The sequence below is a fragment of the Tachyglossus aculeatus genome, chromosome 2 (assembly GCF_015852505.1).
Source record: "Tachyglossus aculeatus isolate mTacAcu1 chromosome 2, mTacAcu1.pri, whole genome shotgun sequence".
In the NCBI taxonomy this organism is placed as follows: Eukaryota; Metazoa; Chordata; class Mammalia; order Monotremata; family Tachyglossidae; genus Tachyglossus; species Tachyglossus aculeatus.
In genome coordinates, this window is record NC_052067.1 from 134,622,716 (window position 1) to 134,647,536 (window position 24,821).

The 24,821-nt window shown below is 45.4% G+C and overlaps 1 protein-coding gene and 1 pseudogene across 1 annotated transcript; both read left to right on the top strand.

Moving 5' to 3' along the window:
* The first annotated feature begins 3,095 nt into the window (after nucleotides 1–3,095).
* LOC119942701 (olfactory receptor 52N2-like) lies at nucleotides 3,096–4,052 on the top strand. Its single transcript, XM_038763604.1, has one exon. It carries the CDS (start codon nucleotides 3,096–3,098, stop codon nucleotides 4,050–4,052), a length of 957 nt encoding a protein of 318 aa, XP_038619532.1.
* Nucleotides 4,053–15,659: 11,607 nt separating this feature from the next.
* On the top strand, nucleotides 15,660–24,427 carry LOC119942711 (annotated as a pseudogene).
* The last annotated feature ends 394 nt before the right edge of the window (nucleotides 24,428–24,821 follow it).

Genomic DNA, 24,821 nt, shown 5'->3' on the forward strand with positions numbered 1-24,821 from the left:
TTTCCGTGCTCACAGAAAGACCTACAAGGAACAATGAAGGAAGTCAGGCTGCTAGATAAATAACTAGGCACTGTTCTGAGAATTGACAAGGAATGTGCTGATCTAAGCATGAGCTCAGCCTTGCTGATAAGCTTGCAATCATCCGCCTGTCACCTAACTCCCTTGAGGCTCTGCACTGTACAAAATCCTCCACGGTGTGCTGAATAAACAGTCTCCTCCATTGCGTGTGCCCGTCTCCCCGCGCCAGACGGGTGGAGGCAGACGGCAACAGTGGGGGGGATGGGGAGGAGGAGAGGAAAAAGGGGGCTCAGTCTGGGAAGGCCTCTTGGAGGAGGTGAGCTCTCAGTAGGGCTTTGAAGGGGGGAAGAGAGCTAGCTTGGCATATGTGTGGAGGGAGGGCATTCCAGGCCAGGGGAAGGACGTGGGCCAGGGGTCAACAATGGAACAGGTGAGAACGAGGTACAGTGAGGAGGTTAGTGGCAGAGGAGTGGAGGGTGCAGGCTGGGCTGTTGAAGGAGAGAAGGGAGGTGAGGTAGGTGGAGGTGAGGTGATGGAGAGTCTTGAAGCCGAGAGTGAGGAGTTTTTGCTTGCTGCGTAGGTTGCTTGGTAGCCACTGGAGATTTTTGAGGAGAGGAGTAACATGCCCAGAGTGTTTCTGCACAAATATGATCTGGGCAGCGTTGTGAAGTACAGACTGAAGTGGGGAGAGAAAGGAGGATGGGAGATCAGAGAGGAGGCTGATGCAGTAATCCAGTCGGGATAGGATAAGAGATTGAACCAGCAAGGTAGCGGTTTGGATGGAGAAGAAAGGTCAGGTCTTGGCAATATTGTGGAGGTGAGATTGGCAGGTTTTGGTGACAGATTGGCTGTGTGGGGTGAATGAGAGAGCGGTGTTGTTTCCATCAGGTGGCAAGGATTTCATTATGAAGAGCCCCTGTAGCCTCAAACTCAACCATAGAGACACTGGTAAATGTTTTTGCACTTTATGTTTTTCTCCTCAGATTAGCTCAAAGGCTCTGAAGAGCCTCAGATTTGGGAATATGATCCTTATCCCTCTGCCCTTGGAGCCTTTGAGCCAGTGATAGAAAGAAGTACAAACATCTGAGGCCATGCTGGATGGAGAACCCCCAGGGGAAAAGCCACAGAAACAATGTCAAATCCACACCCTCATCCAACCCATAGCCTGATGCTCCCAAATTTCATTCTGCCACTTGCCTCCCGGGTTCTTCACACAGCCAGGTTCCAGCCAGTGTTATGGTAAGACTTCATCATTTCTAAATCCTCTTCTGAGTTGCCATGGACATGATATGTTTGCTGTAAATACAACAGGACCTCTTATTGTGTGAGGAAGATCCAGAAACAGAGGGTCGAGGGAGTTGGGGACATTGGCCAACATGTATGTGCTGGGCACCCAACAAGGGACATCTGTCTGGGATGGGGGAGAGATGGTACAGCCCAGAGGACCAAAGGTGGAGGAATAAGCTTGTCAAAATTCACAGTAGTTGCTGGGGAATGAAAGACGTCTCCATGGAAGAGCAGGTTTGGGGATGGAGTTATATTTTCTGTTTAAAATTGCATCAGAAGGATCCAGATGTCCAGGAGATGCCTTTGGGGGCTGCTAAATGATATTTTACACTGTCCCTTTAAGAATGTCAACTGGCCACTGTGGTGACTGTGAGTGCCTTAAATTTATAACATAGAAGCCATTTTATGGAGCAACCATCATTTGACCCCATGAAAAACATAGAAGGAGGAATTTGAGGAGGAATCAATAGCATAGAATCAATCAATCGTATTTATTGAGCGCTTACTGTGTGCAGAGCACCGTACTAAGCACTGTACTAAGCTCAAGGTGGACCTTGAGGAGGCACTGAACCGTCTTGCCATCAGGCAGAAGGAGGACTACTGGAGGTACATGAGATAAGCTACCTTGCAAAAACAGCCCATGGGGTGGGTGCAGGGAGAGTGGTAGCTGTCCCCCTGGGCTTTATCCGGTAATAGCTTGAGAGAGCAGGCAAGTCAAAGCAGTGAATCAGGACCTGCTGTGACCCCTGTGAAACAACCAACATGAGTGGATTGAAGGGCGGGGCTGGGGGGGCGGGGAGGGTAACCACCCAAATAAGAGAGCAAAGAGAGCAAGCACGGGCCCAACACGGGGGCCGAACAGCTGAAGCAGGTGGTTGTCATGAGCTAAAGAATCCGACCCCGGTGGGCGGCAAAGACCACCTGACCTGATATGTCTATGGCACGGCCGCCAAGAACCACCTATAGACTTGCACCAGGACGATGGGTTGTGAGCAGCCAGACCCCTTGAACTCCTCTGACATGAGACCATGTGCATGAACTTGGGGAAAACAGACGTGTGTCTGTGTGTGTGTGTGTGTGTGTGTGTGTGTGTGTGTGTGTGTACCCCTTCAATTAGACTGAGAATTGAATAAAGCTTTACGTTATATAACATAGTCGTTTGGTTTCACCGTGGTTTGATATGTCACTGAGTACCTGATGGGGTGAGAGAGTACCAGGGACAGACTTATAGAATAAGTGCCAAATGGGATGAGAGGGGGGACAGACCCATAAGAGAGGTGCCTGACAGGACCAGGGATGGACTTAAAGACTTACAGTGTCGGTGATGGTGACCTACCTGATGGTGTGAGCCGGGCTCATGACAGCCACCAAAAAGCCTAGGGTCAGGAGCACAGTCCATGTGCTGCTTCTGTGAGCCCTAGGTGATTGATGGAGACTTGGGGTGTGGGTGACCAGGGAGAATTTGGATGGAACAATGTGGGAAATCACTCCTTCTGCTTGCAGGTTTGGGGAAATTCCAGATCCTGTGTCCAGAAATGGCAAGAGATCAATTTCTTGGCTCAGCACAGGCAGTTTCTGGGAGAAATACTGTTTTTTCTGAACACCAAGATTGAGGGATATCTACAACACTTGGGCTAGAATGAATCACCTGCCTTCCGATATCCAGTTGAAGTGGGCACCTGATCCAGCCCAGACAAATTGGCAGCCTTGAGATCTGGAACTGTTAATGCTGCCTCTCTCCTCTCCCCACCCTTTCCAGAGCATCAAGGGTGATGCACTATGTGGCGGGCATGTCATTTTGCAACAGCTCCAGCTTCGCCCCAGTGCTTTTCACCCTGAATGGCATCCCAAGTCTGGAGGCCCTACATGCCTGGCTCTCCCTCCCTTTCTGCTCCATATATGTCATCGCCACGGTGGGGAACTGTGGACTTCTGTACCTCATCTATCATGAGGAGGCACTACACCAGCCCATGTACTACTTCCTGGCCATGCTGTCCTCCACAGACCTGGTCCTGTGCAGCAGCACAGTGCCCAGAATGCTTCTTCTCTTCTGGTTCGATTTAAGGGAGATTGACTTCAGTACCTGCCTCATCCAGATGTTCGTTGTCCACACCTTCACGGGAATGGAATCCGGAGTCCTCATGCTCATGGCCCTGGATCGCTATGTGGCCATCTGCTACCCTCTGAGATACTCCACCATCTTGACCAACCCCATCATCGCCAAGGCTGGGCTGGTCACTTTCCTCAGGGTGGCTGTTCTGATTATTCCCTTCACTGTCCTGACCAAGAGACTGCCCTTCTGTCGGAGCCACGTCATCCCCCACACCTACTGTGACCACATGTCTGTGGCCAAGTTGTCCTGTGGTAACATCAAAGTCAACACAATCTATGGGCTGATGGTTGCCATTCTAATTGGAGGATTTGACATCTTCTGTATTTCTGCATCCTACACCGCTATCCTCAGGGCCGTGGTGAGCCTGTCTTCGGCGGAAGCTCAGCGCAAAGCTTTCAGCACCTGCACTGCTCACATCTCTGCCATCGTCATCAGCTACGTGCCGGCTTTCTTCACCTTCTTCACCCACCGCTTTGGGGGCCACACAATCCCCCACCACGTAAGCATCATCATTGCCAATCTGTACCTGCTGCTGCCCTCGACGATGAACCCCGTCATCTATGGGGTGAAGACCAAGCAGATTCAGGAAGCGGTTGTCAGGCTTTTGGGTGGGAAAAGGGGCAATGACCCCTAAGAGACCAGATTGACCTTGGTCCAATTGGATTGAGGAATAATAATGATAAAGATAATGATAATAATAACAAAAATAATGATAATAACAATTTACATGCTTACTTTGTGTTAGACACTCTACTAAGCACGGAGGTAGGTACAAGATAAGTAGGTTGGACACAGTCTCTGTCCAATACATTGCTTACAGACTCTGAAAAGGAGGGAGGAAAGGTGTTAAATTCCTTTTTACCCTAAGAAGAAACTGGAGAAGAAAGAAGGTAAGTGACTTGCCCAAGCTCACAGAGCAAGTGTCAGAGATGGGATTAGAATCCGTATCCTTGCTCTCAATTAGGCCACAGTGCTTCTCTAAGGGGGAGGGTCGTCCTCAAATGAGGGGGCCAAGGAATGAAGAAATCAATAGTGGCATTTTGTGTATTGTCCACATCTTGGTTTATGCCAAGAAGAATATACATCTATCTTTGTCATAAATGTTTTCTTTGGAAAGTATGTACTCTAAAATTTGGATTTGATTTCTATAATCATCCTGTTGGCCATTCCTTTCCTAATCTCCCACTCCCTTCTGCATCCCCCTGACTTGCTCCCTTGCCCCCCCACCCCGCCCAGCCACACCACAGCACCTATGTATATATCTGTAAGTTTATTTACTTATATTGATGTCTGTTTATTTATATTGATGCCTGTCTCTCCTTTCACCCTCTCCAGACTGTGAGGTCATGTGGTAAGGGATTGTCACTGTTTATTGTTGTATCATACTTTCCCAAGTGCTTAGTATAGTGTTCTGAACACAATAAGCGCTTAATAAATATGATTGAATGAATTTATCAATACTAAAGGGCATTTGTCAATACTATTGATAAACAAATACTAATGATTGGTTCCCTGGGACTGAAGATTATTCCTAGACATAAGGCTAGTTAATTAGTCAATCATTCAATGGTATTTATTGAGTGATTACTGTATGTAGCATATGATACTAAGCATTTTCCAGGGTTATGCAGGAAAAATCATTTGCCATCTCACCAGCTCCAAAAGTCTGGCTACCAGCACCGTCGGTGGCACTAATTTCAGTTCGGGGCTGCAACTGGTGGTAAGTCTTGAATAGAAGTGAGCCAGGGCTGTCAGTTCCTTTTCTGTTGTTTCTGGATGACCAAAAGTGGTCATCGAGCATGGGTTCAGGGCTGTTAGATTTGGGAGAAACCACTCAGAGTTAAGAGCACAAGTGGAACAGAGAGTAATACTCTGCCAGTATGCAGCAGGCTGAGTGACATTTAAAAACCCTAATGCTAGGAGTCAGGAGGGGGATATTCTTTTGTGACCACAATTGATTTTATAATAATAATAATAATAATAATGGCATTTATTAAGCACTTACTATGTGCAAAGCACTGTTCTAAGCGCTGATTTTATGCCATTTTATGCCTTTGGACCTAGTTTTAAGACTGTTCTGTTATGTGATCATTCTCCATTTCCTAAGTGCTTAGGATGTGTTAAGCCCTGGGTTAAATACAACGTTACATCGGACACAGTCTCTGTACCATACGGGAATAAGGCTATCTTTCCCCATATTATATATGAAGAAGCTGAAGTCCGGAGAGGTTACATAACTTTTCCGAGGTTACACAGTAGGCCAGGCAAAGTTAGGACTTGAACCTGGGTTTCCCAACTCCCAAACATGTGCTATTTCCATTTGGCCATACCAGCTCCCCATACTCATTGGATGCTAATCATAATAATTATTATTATGAAATTTGTTGACATTTGTTATTTAATTGCTATGTTCCAAGCCCTCTGCAAAATATGATGTAGTCAGAGAAGTCCTGGTTTCTGTCTCTCCTGGAGTTCCCTGTCTAAGGAAGGAGAAGAGATAATTATTTAATCCCTATTTTACAGATGAGGAAACTGAGGCACATAGAAGATAAGTAATTTGTTCAAGGTCACACAGCAGGCAAGTGGCAGACCAGGGATTAGACACCCATGCTCATCACCCTCATTAGTTGTTCCAGACATTTAACTCCCTACTCAGGTCCCCTGTACCCCCTGCTCCCCCATCCCTCTCCCCTAACGATCTGGTCATCTACTTCATTAAGAAAATTAACACCATCAAGTCTGAGCTCCCCCAGATCACCCCTCCCTCCACCTTGGACCCCATTTCAATTTTCCCATCCTTCCCAGTAGTATCTTCGGAGGAGATCTCCTGCCTCCTCTCAGGTGCCACCCTCCCCTCCCAACCATGTGCATTGGATTCAATTCTTTTGCACCATATAAACTCTCATCCCTTCCCTCCTTCCCTCCTTCCTCCTTTACTACGATCTTCAACCGTTCACTCTCCAATGGCTTCTTCCCCTCTCCCTTCAAAGATGTCCATGTCTCCCCCATCCTTAAAATGCCCTCCCTTGACCCCACAGCCCCCTCCAATTATCACCCCATCTCCCTCCATCTCCCTTCTACACTTCCTTTCCAAGCTCCTGGAGTGAGTTATCAACACTTGCTGCCTTAAATTCCTCTCCTCCAACTCTCCTCCAATTCCCCTCTAATATGGCTTCTGCTCCCTCCTCTCCACTGAAACTGCTTTCTCAAAGGTCACCAATGACCTCCTTCTTGCCTAATAATAATAATAATGATAATGGTATCTGTTAAGCACTTAGGATGTACCAAGCACTGTTCTAAGCACTGATGGGAAGATACAAAGTAATCAGGTTGTCCCACGTGGGGCTCACAGCCTTAATTCCAATTTTACAAATGAGGTAACTGAAGCACAGAGAAGTTAAATGACTTACCCAAAGTCACAAAGCTGACAAGTGGTGGAGCCAGGTTTAGAACCCATGACCACTGACTCCCAAGGCCATGCTCTTTCCACTGAGCCATGCTGCTTCTCCAATGGCTCCTACTCCATCCTAATCCTCCTTGACCTCTCAGCTGCCTTTGACACTGTTGATCATCCTCTTCTCCTCAACATGGTATCCAAGCTTGGCTTTACTGACTCCATTCTCTCCTGGTTCTCCTCCTATCTCTCTGGCCATTCTTTCTCAGCCTCTTTCACAGGCTCCTCCTCCCCCCCCCCATCCCCTAATTGTAAGGGTCCCTCAAGATTCAGTTCTTGGTACCCTTCTATTCTCCATCTACACTCACTCCCTTGGAGAACTCATTCACTCCCATGGCTTCAATTACCATTTCTATGTGGATGAAACCCAACTGTATATGTCCTCCCCTGTTTTCCCTCCCTCCCTCCAGGCTTCCATCTCCTCCTGCCTTCAGTACATCTCTACTTGGATGTCCTCCCACCACCTAAAACTCAACATGTCCAAGATAGAGCTCCTTATCTTCCCTCCCAAACTCTGTCCTTTCCCAAACTTTCCCTTCACTGTTGAAGGCACAACCATCTTTCCCATCTAACAAGCCTGCAACCTTGGCATCATCCTTGACTCTGATCTCTCATTCACTCCACATATCCAATCCATCCTCAAATCCTGATTGGCTTACCTTTACAACATCGCTAAGATCTGCCCTTTCCTCTCCATCCGAACCGCTACCATGTTAGTATAACCACTCATCCTATCCCGACTGGATTACTGCATCAGCCTCCTTTCTGACCTCCCAACCTCCTGTCTCTCTCCACTCCAGTCCATACTTCACTCTGCTGCCCAGATTATCCTTCTACAGAAATGTTCTTGGCATGTCACCCCCCTCCTCCTAAAATCTCCAGTGGTTGCCTATCAACCTCCATATAAAACAAAAATTCCTCACTATTGGCTTCAAAACTCTCCATCACTTTGCCCTTTCTTACCTCACCTCTCTTCTCTCCTTCTATATCCAGCCCGCACACTCCACCCCTCTGGTGCTAACCTTCTCACCGTGCCTCGATCTCGCCTGTCTCGCCACTGACCACTGGCTCATGTCCTACCTTTGGCCTGGAACTCCCTCCCTCCTCAAATAATAATAATAATAATAATAATAATAATAATAATAATAATAATAATAATAATAATAATAATAATAATAATGATAATAAATTTGTTAAGCGCTCACTATGTGCCAGGTACTGATTCTTCCAAACAATCACTCTTCCCCAGTTCAAAGCCCTACTGAAAGCTCGCCTCCTCCAAGAGGCCTTCCCAGACTAAGCCCCACTTTTCCTCAGCTCCCCCTCCCTTCCACTTCATTCATTCATTCATTCAATCGTATTTATTGAGTGCTTACTGTGTTCAGAGCACTGTACTAAGCACTTGGGAAGTACAAGTCGGCAACATATAGAGACGGTCCCTACCCAACAACGGGCTTACAGTCTAGAAGGGGGAGACAGACAACAAGAAAAAACATGTAGACAGGTGTCAAAATTGTCAGAACGAACAGAATTAAAGCTATATGCATGCCATTAACAAAATAAATAGAATAGTAAATATGTACAAGTAAAATAAACAGTAACAAATCTGTACAAATATATTCATTCATTCATTCAGTTGGATTTATTGAGCGCTTACTGTGTGCAGAGCACTGTACTAAGCACTTGGGAAGTACAAGTTGGCAACATATAGAGACAGTCCCTACCCAACAATGGGCTCACAGTCTAGAAGGGGGAGACAGACAACAAAACAAAACATGTGGACAGGTGTCAAGTCATCAGAATAAATAGAAGTAAAGCTAGATGCACATCATTAACAAAATAAATGAAATAGTAAATATGTACAAGTAAAACAAATAGAGTAATAAATCTGCACAAACATATATACAAGTGCTTTGGGGAGGGGAAGGAGGTAGGGCGGGGGGGATGGGGAGGAGAAGAGGAGAAAGGGGCCCAGTCTGGGAAGCTCTCCTGGAGGAGGTGAGCTCTCAGTAGGGCTTTGAAGGGAAGAAGACAGCTAACTTGGCGGGTGTGTGTAGGGAGGGCATTCCAGGCCAGGGGAAGGGTGTAGGCCAGGGGTCGACGGTGGGACAGGTGAGAATGAGGTACAGTGAGTAGGTTAGCGGCAGCGGAGCAGAGGGTGCAGGCTGGGCTGGATGAGGGAGAGAAGGGAGGTGAGGTAGGAGGGGGTGAGGTGATGGAGAGCCTTGAAGCTGAGAGTGAGGAGTTTTTGCTTGATAAATAGGTTGATGGGCAGCCACTGGAGATTTTTGAGGAGGGGAGTAACATGCCCAGAGCGTTTCTGCACAAAGATGATCCGGGCAGCAGCGTGAAGAATAGACTGAAGTGGGGAGAGACAGGAGGATGGGAGATCAGGGAGGAGGCTCCCTCCTTCCTCTCCCCCTCCCCATCCCCCCCGCCTTACCTCCTTCCCCTCCCCACAGAACCTGTATATATGTATATATGCTTATACAAATTTATTACTCTATTTTATTTGTGCATATTTATCCTATTGATTTTATTTTGTTAATATGTTTTGCTTTGTTCTCTGTCTCCCCTTTCTAGACTGTGAGCCCTCTGTTGGGTAGGGACCATCTCTATATGTTGCCAACTTGTACTTCCCAAGCGCTTAGTACAGTGCTCTGCACACAGTAAGTGCTCAATAAATATGATTGAATGAATGAATGAATGAGGCTGATGCAGTAATCCAGTCGGGACAGGATGAGGGATTGAACCAGCAAGGTAGCGGTTTGGATGGAGAGGAAAAGGCAGATCTTGGAGATGTTGTGGAGGTGAGATGGGCAGGTTTTCGTGACGGATAGGATTTGTCGGGTGAACGAGAGAGTGGAGTCGAGGATGACACCAAGGTTGCGGGCTTGTGAGACGGGAAGCATGGTAGTGCCATCTAACTTGCTCCCTTTGCCCTTCTCCCCTCCGCCCAGCCCCACAGCACTTATGTATATAAGTACAGATGTATATATATAATTCTATTTATATTGATGCCTGTTTACATGTTTTGATGTCTGTCTCCCCCCTTCTAGACTGTAAGCCTGGTGTGGGCAGGGCTCTCTTTATTGCTGAATTGTACTTTCCAAGTGCTTTGTATAGTGCTCTGCACACAGTAAAGGCTCAATAAATACGATTGAATGAATGAATGAATGAACGAACTCAGGTCTCTTGATGCCCAATCTTACGCTTGTCCCCTTAGACCATGCTAGCCTCCCACTGTCCCTGCCATTTTCTGTGTCTACCTACTATTTAAACCAACTCCATAGCTTTAAGAAAATATTTTTGCTTCTGTTTTTCATACATTAGAAAACACCCTCTGGAACTTCAATATTGATAATTGTATATGATTTTTTATTCAGCTATCATCCTGATTTATTAGTATGATTTCCTATTTTGTCTTTTGTTCTTCCTACTGATTCCACTGTTTGTTAATCCCTTTAGCCCATCTGTCTACCCTATTGCGCTGTAAGCATCTTGAGGCCAGGAAATGAGAGTCTTGCTTCTGTCATAGTCTCCAAAATGGTTAAGATAATGCTTTTTCTGCAAGTTCAATAAATTCCGTTGGCTGAATGGTCATCCAGTAAAGACTCGTGCACACAGTAATCCAATACATACAATACACACAATACATCTGATACAGAGCTTCCCCCAAAATAGGCTTTCAATACCCACAATGACCTTACAGTCTAGAGGGGGTCAGAAATTAATATAAATGAATTATCAATATGTAGTTAAGTGCTTTGGGGCTGAGGATGGGGTACACATCAAGTGCTTAAACAGTTCAGATTCAAATGCATAAGTGATACAGAAACAGAGGGAGTCAAGGAAAAGAGGGCTAAATTGGGGGAGGCCTTTTGGAGGAAATGTGACCTAAAAACTTTGAAGATGGGGAGAGGGGTGGTCTGGTGTATATGGAGGAGGAGGGTTTTCCAGGCCAGAGGGAGAATGTGGGAAACTAGCCAGGTGATGAGTTGGAAGAGATGTAAAAAAGAAGTTTCTGATCATGAATATAGAGGCAGACAAGTAATAATGATGGAATCCCTTGTAGTGGGGAATGGTAGACAAGCATCAGCCCTGAGACTTCAGAACCGAGAACCTGCACACAGGAATAAATTTTAGAATGAGTGGCTTGTAACAATGACTAAAAAGAATCTCTTTTCCCACAAAGTCTCTAAAGAAAGAACACACTCTTCTGTCCCAGCCAAGGGAGGCTTAAAAGGCAGATAAATGGACTACACAAGGATGGGAACAATATTCGGATAATAATGATAACGATGGCATTTATTAAGCACTTACTATGTGCAAAGCACTTTTCTAAGCGCTGGGGAGGGTACAAGATGATCAGGTCATACAACGTGGGGCTCACAGTCTTAATCCCCACTTTACAGATGAGGTAACTGAGGCACAGAGAAGTTAAGTGGCTTGCCAAAGTCACACAGCTAAGTGGCGGAGTTGGGATTTGAATCCATGACCTCTGAATCCAAAGCCCGTGCTTTTTCCAATGAGCCATGCTGCTTCTCTAATGAATAGGAGCCCTTGCAATCACATGCCCACAAACCCAGGCAGTGTTAAACCTTTCTGCCTTCCTGAAATTGATCAAAAGCATTCTCGGGCCCTGACCCCCTGGGATTGGGTTCTCTCTCTCTCTGTCACTCTCTCTCTCTGTCTCTCTCTCCCTCTGTCTCTCTCTCTCTCTCCTAAACTAGAAGGAATTGAAAATCCAAACACAAATAGAGGTCTTGCTGAATAAGGAATCCCACTGGTAATACAGTGTATTGTTTTGGTTATGAGTTTAGATATGGAAAACTAGAGCTAACCAGAGAAGGACAACCAAGGTTAAGGAGATGAGAAACTTCCATAAGGCCATTCTCTGCTCATGAGTCAAGGGGCCCACAAACAATGGTATCTCAATTGGCAAACATAAAGGACAATCACCTGCCAATATGCAAAGCAAAGCTATTCATGCTTTTCTGGCTTTGTTTGGTTTGGGTTTTTCCTTCAAATAACTGACCATTAATTGAAGTGGTGGGGGCTCCATCTCTGGAGATCTTTCTGGAAAGAACAGGCACTGCTCTAACAGTTCTGGTAGGGGACAGTTAGATAACATCTTAAAACACTGAGAAAACCAGTTAAAATACAACAAATCCAAAGAGATCAGAATGGATCCAGCAGATCCCATTAGGCAGCTTTGGACTGGCAGGGAGGGCAGCTGGTGGAAACCTGGAATCAGGAAATGGTTCTTCTCTTCTCCTTGACTGGGAAGTTACTTGCCAGTACCATCGTGGGCTATGAGCAAAGAATTGAGTTCACCACAATCCAGTGGGCTCTGATTCCTTAATATGATGGTGCTTTTTGTTAGCAATTACTATGTACCAAGAACTGTACTATATGATTGGGTGGGTACAAGATAATCTTCTAGACTGTGGGCCTGTAGTTTGGTAGGGATTGGCTCTATCTGTAGCTGAATTATAGTTTCCAAGCACTTAGTATAGTGTTCTGCACACAGTAAGCGCTCAATAAATACTATTGAATGAATGAATGAATCAGGTTGGACACAATCCCTAACCCACATGGGGGTGGAGAACAGGTATTGATCCCCATTATACAGTTGGAAAACTGAGGCAAGGAGAAGTGGAGTGATTTGCCCAAGATCACCCATCAGGCATTATGCCCCCCGCCCCCATGCACCATGGAAAGGTTGCAGATATTGTTTGAATGTACACGGTTCTGTTGCCGTATTTGGTATGGGCCTTAGACCCTGCAGCCCACTGGCTGGGTCCAGGAACCTAACCAAATAGATAGACTTCGCCCAGCTCTGCACCAAATCTGGACCAAATCTGCACCAATCCAGTCCCCACTGTTTTCAAATCTACCAATCACTGTGAACAGCAACAACAGTATGTAAGCCCATTGTATCGGGCACTTGGGGCCTTTTCCCTTAAGGAAATGAGCCTGCTGGGTGCGTTACCCCCCTATTCGGTCTTCGGGGCCTTTTCCCTTAAGGAAATGAGCCCGTCGGGTGCGTTACCCCCTGTTCCGTCTTTGGGGCCATTTCCCTTAAGGAAATGAGCCCGCCGGGTGCGTTACCCCCTATTCGGTCTTCGGCCTTACCAGTAAAGCTTTATTAAAACTTTTGGCAGTCACATGCTGACTAATTCTTTAGTCGCCCGGCGACTTGTGGCCATCCGGAACAACCGCTGCCATCAGGCATGAGGTAAAGCTGGGATTAGAACCCATGTCCTCTGATGACTAGATCTGAGCTCTTTCTACTAGGCCATGCTGTTGCCAGTAGATGCACAGAGATGAATGAAGATGGGGAAAGAGGACCTCTACAGCAGTTCCCAAACCAACTCCTTCTTCTCCATCTTTAGAGCCACCACTATGGTCCAAGCCTTCATCATCTCTTAACTAATATATCAGCATCCTTACTGACCTTCTCATCTCCAGCCTCTCCCCTTTCGTTCATTCATTCATTCATTCAATCATATTTATTGAGCGCTTACTGTGTGCAGAGCACTGTACTAAGCACTTGGGAAGTGCAAGTTGGCAACATATAGAGACAGTCCCTACACAACAGTGGGCTCACAGTCTAGAAGGTGGAGACAGAGAACAAAACAAAACATATTAACAAAATAAAATAAATAGAATAAATATGTACAAATAAAATAAATACGTAGAGTAATAAATACGTATGAACAAATATACAGGTGCTGTGGGGAGTATAAGGATATCTACTTAAATGCTGTGGGGCTGGGGTGACTATAGAAATGCTTAAGGGGTGCCTTGAATGGGGCAACGAAGGCTTAGTCAGAGAAGGCCTCTTGGGAGAGATGTGAGTTTTAGGAGGGATTTGAAATTGGGGAAGAGTGGTATACTGTCAGATACAAAGTGGGAGGGAGTTTCAGGCCTGAGGGAGGATGTGGGTAAGGGGCTCAACTTTGGGCTAGTCAAGATCATGGAACAGAGAGAGAAAGCCGCAATGGTTCAATGAAGTTGATTTCGTTCTTAATTCTACTAAAAAGAACGGACTACTGATTCCTGCCTTTCTCCTACACCATCATAAAAGCAGAATCAATATCAAACTTCCTAAAGCACAGCTCATAATTGATCACTTCCTTCCTCAAAATCTCCAATTATCACCCATTTTTCACTGCAAATCTGAATTTCACAGAATCAAAGGGAAACCCCACCAGCTGTATCCTTATATCTCTCCTCTATGCTCCCTCTGAATACCACTCCCCTATCTTTGCTTCTCCCAAACTAACCTTCTTACATGAATAAATAATAGCAGAAGAATAAGGAGGAGAATAAGAAGGAGGAGAGGGAGAAAGAGGAGGATGAGGAAGAAGAGTAGAAGAAGGAGGAGGAAGAAGAGGAGGAGAAGGAGGAAGGAGATGAGGAGGAGGAAGAAGAGGAGAACTTAGAAAAGGTTGAGGGGGCAGGGAATATTCCAAAGACAAGGTCAAGCATTAAAATAACCTCATTATTTTATGGAAGTGAGAGATGTCATTATCTCCACTAAAAACAGAACAAACTGCAGCAAGGAAGATTTAGGCTAGATAGAAGGAAATGTTCTGACAGTGAGGAGTGTTAACAATGTGTCTGATCAATACTAGGATAATTGCTGAATAGAAATCTTAAAAAAATGTGCCACACTTTCATCTGGGTCCACACAGGCTTTCTCAGAGGCAGGAGGCTGGACTCTGTGATATCAGGAACCTTCCTTCAGATGAATTCCCTCAGAATGCATTACAAAGAGCCCCTGAAATCTCAAACTCAACCACAGAAACAGTGTTAAACTTTTCCACACTCCATGTTTTTCTCCTCAGGTTGACTCAAGTGCTCTGAAGGGCCTCAGCTCTGGGAATGTAGTCCTTGTCCTTCTCCCCTTTGGAACCTCTGAGCCAGTGAGAGAAGGAGGAAGAAAGGTCTGGGGCCGTTCTCTGCTGGAGAGCCCACTGGGGGAGAGCCACAGAGACACTATGTAAAATCCCTGTCCTTATCCAACCCATAGCCTGAAGCTCCTGATTCTCATTCTGCCACTTGGCTTCTGGGTTCTCCACACAGCTGAGTTCCAGCCTAGGTTCAGTGTAAGACTTAGTCATTTCTACGCCCTCCTCTGGGTGAATGTGTATGCATGGACAAAGATGGATTTTCTGTAAAGACACCGTGTCCTCTCATTGTGAGAGGAAGATCCAGGAACAGGGAGTCGAGGGTCATGCTTTGATCCCTCTGGACAGCTGCAAACATGAATGCACTTGGCATCCACCGAGGGGCATCTGTTAGGGGTGGGAGACAGATCCACCCCAGGGGTCCACCCCAGGGGCCCAAAGGTGGAGGGACAGACAGAACAACAGAGAAGCAGCATAGCTCAGTGGAAAGAGCATGGGCTTTGGAATCAGAGATCATGGGTTCAAATCCTGGCTCTGCCAATTGTCAGCTGTGTGACTTTGGGTAAGTCACTTAACTTCTCTGGGCCTCAGTTCCCTCATCTGTAAAATGGGGATGAAGACTGTGAGCCCCATGTGGGATAACCTGATCACCTTGTATCCCTCCAGCGCTAAGAACAGTGCTTTGCACATAGTAAGCACTTAATAAATACCATTATTATTTTTTATTATTAATAACAGTCACAGGAGCAGCTGGGACATGAAGAGGTCTCCAAAGAAGAGAAGGGTGAGGGACAGAGTTGGATTTTCTGGTTAAAACAAGGTTAGAAGGATCCTTACAGAGTGAAAGGGAGTTGAGGCAGGGCACCAGATGACCAGCAAATGTCCCAACAGCTCCAGCTTCACCCCAACTCCATTCACCCTGAATGGCATCCCAAGTCTGGAGACCCTATATGCCTGGCTTTCCCTCCCTTTCTGCTCCATTCTATGTCATTGCCATGGTGGGGAACTGTGGCTTCTGTATCTCATCTGCTGTGAGCAGCTACTGCACCAGCCCATATACTACTTCCTGGCTATGCTGTCTTCCACAGACCTGGCCCTGTGCTGCAGCACAGTGCCCAGAATGCTTCTTCTCTTCTGGCTTGATTTTAGGGAGATCAGCTTCAGCACCTCTCCGGTCCAGATGTTCTTTGTTCACACCTTCAAGGAGATGGAATCCGGGGTCCTCATGCTCATGGCCCTGGATCTCTCTGTGGCCATCTGCTACTCTCTGAGATACTTCACCATCTTAACAAACCCCATTATTGTCAGGGTTGGGCTGGCTGCTTTGCTCAGGGGGGCTGTACTGGTCATTCCCTTCACTTTTCTGACCAAGAGACTGCCCTTCTGCTACGGCCACGTCATCCCCCATACCTACTGTGACACATGTCTGTAGCCAAGGTTTCCTGTGGTAACATCAAGGTCAATGCCATCTATGGGCTGATGGTTTCCATTCTTATTGGGGGATTTGACATCCTCTGTATATCTGCATCCTACACTGCGATCCTTAAGGCTGTGGTGAGCCTGTCTTCAACAGAGGCACAGCACAAAGCCTTCGGCACCTGCACTGCTCACATTACTGCCATCATTGTCACCTGTGTCCCGGCCTTCTTCTCCTTCTTCACCCACTGCTTTGGGGGGGACACCATCCCCACCACATACACATCATCATTACCAATTTGTACCTATTGCTGCCCCCGATGATGAATCCTGTTGTCTACAGGGTGAAGAACAAGCAGATCCGGGAAGCCGTGGTCAGGCTGTTGGGTGGGAAAAGGCACACTGACCCATAGTGCCTGACCTAAAAGACCACAATTGCGCTGGGGAATAATAATAATAATAATAATACTAGTAATAACAATAATGATAAAAAATAATGATAATGACATTTAAGTGCTTGCATTTAAGCAGACACTTCACTAAGCACTGAGATAGATATAAGATAAGTAGGTTGGACATAGTATCTGCTCAACAAGTTGCTTCCAGTCGAAATAGAAGGGAGGATAGGTGTTGAATTTCCTTTGTTCATAAGATGAAACTGGAGGACAGGGAAAGTAAGTGACTTGTGCTAGCACACGCATTGTGTCAGAGATGGGATTAGAACCCAGATCCTCACTCTCCATTAGGCAACATTGCTTCTTAAGGGGAAGGGCCTTCCTCAGCAGAGGAAGCCAAGGAATGAGGAGATCAATGGTGATGTTTGATGGACTGTCCATAGCACTTTGGTTCATGCCAGGATTAATACCCATCTATCTTTTGTATAAATGCTTTCTTTCAATTTTTTTGGATTTGATTTGTAAATTTGTCCTGTTGCCCATTCTCTGAATTGTTCAATTTTAAAGAGTGTTTGTTAATACTATCAATGAACAAAAACTAAGGATTGATTCCCTATAACTGGCGATTACTCCTATACATATAGCTAGTTAATCAGTCAATCAATCAGTAATATTTCTCGAGCTCTTTCTGTGCACAGCAAACTGTACTAAACACTGTCCAGAGTCCTGTAGGAAAAGTCATTTAGCCATCGAACTAGCTCTGAAGGACTGGATAGCAGTGCCAGATGTGACACCAGTTCCGGTTCAGGGGCCACAGCTGAGGTAAGGGTTGAATGGAAATGAGGGAGTGCAGTCACTGTCTTTTCTTTTGTTCTGGGCTGAGTGAAAGTGGCTGGCTAGCTTGGGCTCAGAACTGGGAGAGTCAGGAGAAACCATTAGAGTTCAGAGCACATATGAAGCAGAGAGCAGTACTCTGCCAGTTTGGGTAAACTGAGCTCAAACAGTTTCAAAACTTAAGACTGTCAGACACTGGCTCAAGAGGTGGGAGCAGGAGCATTCATTTGTGACAAGCACTGATTTTAGGCCCATTGGATCTAGTTTTGAGATTATTTCATTATGTGACTATTATGTAATTTACTGTGTTTACAGTGTGCTAAGCCCTGGGGTAAGTACAGGGTTAAGAGACAGGACTAAGTCCCTGTCTCACATAGGCATAGCAATACCTTGCCCCAGTTTATATTTGAGGAACCTGAGGTCTAGAGATGCTAAACAACTTTTCCAAGGTTGCACAGTAGGCCTGGTAAAGATGGAACTCTAACCTGGGTCTCCTGACTCCCAATCTTGTGCTATTTCTATTTGAGCTCACCAGTTCCATATGCTGGTTGGTTGCTAAATATATTCATTACTATTATGGCATTTGTTTTGTGCTTACTATAATAATAATTATAATAACTATGGTATTTGTTAAGCGCTCACTATGTGCCAAGTTCTGATCTAAACGCTGGGGTAGATACAGGTTTGCCCCTCGTGGGGCTCACACTTTTAATCCCCATTTTACAGATGAGGTAACAGGCATAGATAATAACAATAATAATAATAATGATGATGGCATTTGTTAAGCGCTTACTGTGCAAAGCACTGTTCTAAGCACTAGGGGGTTTAAAAGGTGATCAGGTTGTCCCATGTGGTGCTCACAGTCCTCATCTCCATTTTACAGATGAGGTCACTGAGGCTCAGAGAAGTTAAGTGACTTGCCCAAGGTCACACAGCAGACATGGAGTGGAGCCGGAATTAGAACTCATGACCTCTGACACCCAAGGCCATGCTCTTTCCACTCAGCCACGCTGCTTATACTATTTGCCAAGCCCTGTGGTAGATATGATATAATATGAGCAGTCAAGGTCCTTGTCTCTCCTGGGACTCCCTATCTAAGGGAGGAGAAGAGATAATCATTTAATCACCATTTTACAGATGAGGAAACTGAGGCACAGAGAAGGCAAGTGACTTACTCAAGGCAAATGCTAGACCCAAGTTTGGAACCCAGGTCTCTTGGTGCCCAATCCTGTGCTTTTTCCACTAGGCCATGCTGCTTCCCAGTGTCTCTGCCATTTTCGGTGTATTTACCTACTGCTTAAACCAACTGTATAGCTGTAGGAAAACATTTTTGCTGCTTTTTCAAATACTAAAAAAACTATCCTGTATGTGTTGTATTATAGTATCCGCATCATAGTTTGAAACCTCACTATTGATAATTGTATATCATGTTTTATTCAGCCATCTCATCCTGATATATTAGTACTACTTCCTATGTGGCCTCTGTTCTTCCTCCTGATTCCACTATCTGTAAATTCCTTTTGTTTGTCTGTCTATGTCATTGCACTGTAAGCTTCTTGAGGTCAGAAAATGTATTTGTTGCTTCTGTCATACTCTCCAAAATGGTTAGGAATATGCTTTATTTTGTCTGTGTGTTCAATGAATTCCACTGACTGAATGGTCACCTCCTCCAGGAGGCCTTCCCAGACTGAGCCCCCTTTTTCCTCTCCCCCTCCCCATCCCCCCAGCCCTACCTCCTTCCCCTCCCCAAAGCACCTGTATTTATGTTTCTACAGATTTATTACTCTATTTGTTTAACTTGCACATATTTACTATTCTATTTATTTTGTCAGTGATGTGCATGGCCCTATTTCCCCTCCCCCTACAGCAGACATTGGTCCTATTTCACCTCCAGGTAGGATCTTAGGCACACATTCTTCACAGGTCCAAGTGCAGAGATGTCGCAGAATGGAGACCAAGCTGGGGAAAAGAGGGCTCAATTGGGGAAGCTCTCTTGGAGGAGACTGACTTTGGAAGGTGGGGAGAGTAGCTGTCTGGTGTAGATGGAGCGGGGAGGAATTCCAGGCCAGAGGGAGGATATGGGAAGGGGGTCGGCAGCGAGGTAGATGAGATTGAGGCAGTGAGCGAGGTAGCGCTAGAGGAGCGAAGCGTGCAGACTGGGTTGTAGTCGGAAATCAGTGAGGTGAGGTAGGATAGGGCGAGTTGAGGGAGAGCGTTAAAACCAACGGTAAGGAGTTTCTGTTTGATCCCCATTTTACAGATGAGGTGACTGAGGCATAGCGAACATAGGTGACTTGCCCAATATCACACAGTGGACAGGTGGTAGAGAAAGGGTCAGAACCCGGGTCCTCTGACGCCTGGGCTCGGGTTCTTACCACTAGGAACGCACGGCTTCTTATTCTTAGGCCTGTCTTCCTGTGAGAATGGGTTCCACATGTTTACCATGGAGGAGAGTAGTAATATTACAATAATAATTGTACTTGTTAAGCCCTTACTATGTACCAAACACTGTTCTACGTTCTGGGGTAGATACAAGTTAATTCCCAGACTGAGCCCCCTCCTTCCTCTCCTCCTTTTCCCCCTCCCCATCCCCCCCGCCTTACCTCCGTCCCCTCCCAACAGCACCTGTATATATGTATATATGTTTGTGCATATTTATTACTCTATTTATTTTACTTGTACATATTTATTCTATTTATTTTATTTTGTTAATATGTTTTGTTTTGTTGTCTGTCTCCCGCTTCTAGACTGTGAGCCCACTGTTGGGTAGGGACCGTCTCTATATGTTGCCAACTTGTACTTCCCAAGTGCTTAATCCAGTGCTCTGCACACAGTAAGTGCTCAATAAATATGATTGAATAAATGAATGAATCTAGCTTTAATTCTATTTATTCTTATGACACCTGACCACATGTTTTGTTTTGTTATCTGTCTCCCCCTTCTAGACTGTGAGCCCGTTGTTGGGTAGGGACCATCTCTATATGTTGCCAACTTGTACTTCCCAAGCACTTAGTACAGTGTGCTGCACACAGTAAGTGCTCAATAAATACGATTGAATGAATGAATCCAACGGAGACCTGTGGACACAGTAGTGCTCAATGCAGTGCACTGCCCACAATACATTCTCAGTGCAGAGTTTTCCCAACAATAGGATTTCAGTAATTATCGATGTGTAGTTAAGTGCTTTGGGATTGATAGGCTAAACAAATGCTAAAATGGTATACCTCAAAGTGCTTAAGTGATACGGAAAAGATAAGGAGGCAGGAAAAACAGGGCTTATTTGGGGAAGGTCTCTTGAAGGAAAAGTGATCTAAACAAAGTTTTGAAGATGGGGAGAGTGGTGGTCTGGTTTATATGGAGAAGGAGGGAGATCTAGGCCAGAGGGAAAATGTTCAGTGGTGAGATATATGAGATGTAAGAAAGTTACTGACCATAAGTACTCAACACAGAGACAGATAAACATGGGCATGGATGACTGATAATAATAATAATAATAATAATAATGGCATTTGTTAAGCACTTACTATGTGCAAAGCACTGTTCTAAGCACTGTGGGGGGGGGCTACAAGGTGATTAGGTTGTCCCACATGGGGCTCACAGTCTTAATCCCCATTTTACAGATGAGGTAACTGAAGTTCAGAGAAGTTAAGTGCCTTGCCCAAGATCACAAAGCAGACGTGGGGGAGTCAAGATTAGAACCCATGACCTCTGACTCCCAAGCCCATGCTCTTTCCACCAAGCCACGCTGCTCATGATGGAGCTCTCCACTGTGGGGGATGATAGACATGTCACAGCCCTAACTTCAGAATAGAGAACCAACACAGATGAATTAATGATCGAACTAGTGGCTTGCATCAATGACTAAATAGAATCTCTTTCCCACAAAATCTTTAAAGAAAGGATAGACCCTTCTGTCCCAGTTATGGGACGTTCTAGAGGCAGAGAAATGGACTATAAGAGGATGGGAACAACATTTGGTTGACTAAGAGGCCCTAAAATCACTTGATCTCAAATACAGGTAGTCTTACCTTACCTCCCTTCTCCCCTCCTACATCCCAGCCTGCACACTCAGCTCCTCTGGTGCTAATCTTCTCACTGTGCCTCGTTCTCTCCTGTCCCACCTGCAACCCCTGTCCCATGTCCTGTGTCCTGTCTCTGGCCTGGAACCCCCTCCCTCCTCAAATCCTCCAAACGACCACACTTCCCCCCTTCAAAGCCCTACTGAAGGCTCACCTCCTCGAAGATGACGATGATGATGACGATGATGTTATTTGTTAAGTGCTTACTATGTGCAAATCACTGTTCTAAGCACTGGGGGGATATAAGGTGATCAGGTTGTCCCACATGGGGCTCACAGTCTTAATCCCCCTTTTACAGATGAGGTAACTGAGGTCCAGAGAAGTTAAGTGACTTGCCCAAAGTCACACTGCTGACAATTGGTGGAGTAGGGATTTGAACCCATGACCTCTGACTCCAAAGCCCGGGCTCTTTCCACTGAGCAACACTGCTTCTCTAAGCCCCCCTTTTCCTCAGATCCCCTTCCCTCCCTGTTGCCCCAACTCGCTCCCTTTGCTCTACCCCTCTACCCCCATGCCCCACAACACTTGTATATATATGTACATATCTATTACTTTATTTATTTGTACTAATGCCTGTTTAATTGTCCTGATGTGTGCATATATATATGTATATATAAAATATAATTCTATTTATTTCTATGGATACTACTGACGCCTGTTTCCTTTTTTTGATGTCTGTCTCCCCCATTCTAGACTGTAAACCCATTGTCGGCAGGGATTGTCTCTCTTTATTGCTGAATTGTACTTTCCAAGCACTTAGTGCAGTGCTCTGCACACAGTAAGTACTCAATAAATACGATAGGATGAATGAATGAATGTTAAACTTTTTTGCATTGCTGAAATTGATCTAAAGTTTTCCCAGGCCTTGTCGCCCTGGAATAGGGCCCTGTCTCCCTCTCCCCTTGAGCCTGAAAGTAGAAGGAGTTGAAAACGTAAACACAAGTAGGGGTCTTGCTGGCTAAGCAATCCCACCAGAAATACAATGTGTTGTTATGGCTATGAGTTTAAGTATGAAAAACTAGAGCTGGAGATGGTCCAGAGAAGAACAACCAAGAAGGTCACGGAGATGAAGAGTTTCTATGTGGCCACTCTCTGCCCACGAATCAAGGTGTCTACAGAAGAAGGGTTCTCGTTGTACAAACAGGACAATCACCTGCCAACGTGCAAAGGAGAGCTGTTCATGCCTTAGTACAGTGCTGTGCACACAGTAAGTGCTCAATAAATACGATTGAATGAATTGAATGAATGAATGCCTTGCTGGCTTCCTTTGGCTTGGGATTTTCCTCCAAACAACTAGCTGTCAGTTGAAGTGGTGGGGATCAACTCTGTAAATCCTTATGGGAAGAACTGTCACTGCTCTAACTGTTCTGGTAGGGGACAGAATAGAAATGAAAATACTGAGAAAACAAGTTAAAATTAAACAAATCCAAAGATATCAGAATGCATCCTGCAGACTCCCTGAGCAGCTTTATCCTGGCAGGGAGGACAGCTGGGTGGAGAGTTGGAATCAGGGAATGGTTTCTCTCTTCTTGCTTGGAAAGTTACTTTGCTAAGACCCTCATGGGCTATAAACAAAGTAATGACTCATTTCTTAATAATGACGAGTGTGTTTTTTGGTTAAACTATTTCCATGTACTAAGAGGTGTACTAAGTGCTTGGGCAAGTACAAGATAATCACGTTGGACACAGTCCCCATCCTAAGGAAGCAGCATGGCTCAGTGGAAAGAGCCTGGGCTTTGGAGTCAGAGGACATGGGTTCAAATCCTGGCTCCATCACTTGTCAGTTGTGTGACTTTGGGCAAGTCACTTAACTTCTCTGGACCTTACTTATCTCATCTGTAAAATGGGGATTAAGACTTTGAGCCCTCCATGGGACAACCTGATCACCTTGTAACCTCCCCAGCACTTAGAACAGTGCTTTGCACATAGTAAGCACTTAATAAATGCTATTATCATTATTATATGAGGTTCATAATTTTAGTGGGGTGGAAAACAGGCATTGATCCCCCTTTTACAGATAGGAAAACTGAGGCAAGGAGAAGAGGAGTGACTTGCCCAAGGTCACCCATCAGGTATGAAGTACAGCTGGATTTAGAACCGAGGTCTCTGACTACCAGATCTGAGCTCTTTCTAATAGGTCATGCTGTTTCTAGGAGGTGCACAGAGACAGATGAAGAGGGGAAAGAGACCTTCACAACATTGCCCAGACCCACTCTTTCCTCTCCTTCCATCTTCAGAGCCACCACCACGGTCCAAGCCCTCGTCATCTCTTTCCAGGCTAACCCATCAGCGTCCTTACCGGCATCCTCATCTCCAGTCTATCCCCTACCTTACCTTCCACTCCATTTACCTTCAAGCACCCTAAACTACTGTTCAGAACTGATCACTTCCTTCCTCAAAATCTCCACTGATCACTCAGTCCTGTTTGCAAATCTGAATTTCACAGAAGCAAAGAGAAACTTCTGAACATTCAATTCAGGGATCTCCACCAGCTGTATCTTTGCATCTCTCCTCTCCATCCCTTCTGGATCCCAGCTCCTTGTCTTTGCTTGTCCCAAGCTACCCTTCTTACATGAATAAATAACAGCATAATTGACTAAGTAATAGCATGTGACAAAATTAATAAAATCTATTAATTTTCTTCCTGTTCTCTCTGTATGTAGATGTGTGTCTGTCTGCATTCTCTTCTGTTTCCTCAACTTCTGAATGAAACATGTGTTTTCACTTTTACTGTATAATTCCAAGTGATCACTACAGTGATCGCTACCCAGTAGGTGCTTGATTAATACTGATTATTAATATTCTTTTGCTAAGGGGAGGAGGAGGAGGAGGGCGATGACGATGCGAAGAGAAACACAACCAAGAAGGTCAAGGGGATGAGGAGCTTCCATGCGGCCACTCTCTACCCGTGAGTCAAGGTGCCCACAGTCAGTGGGCACCTTTTTGGCAAAATGAAAGACAATCACTTGCCAAGGTGTGAAGCAGACCTGCAACATGGCTTAATGAATAAAGCACGGGCCTGGGATTCAGAAGATCATATAGTTTGTAGTTTCTAATCCTGTCTCTACCACTTGTCTGCTCTGTGCCCTTGGGCAAGTCACTTCACTTCTCTGGACCTCTGTTACCTCATCTGTAAAATGGGGATGGACACTATGAACTTCGCATGGTATAGGCACTGTGTCTCACCCCAGAGCATAGTACAGTGCCTGGCACATAGTAAATGTTTAACAAATACCACAGTTATTATTATTATGCCTAGCTGGCTTTGTTTGGTTTGTGTTTTTCCTTCTAGCAACTGGACATCAA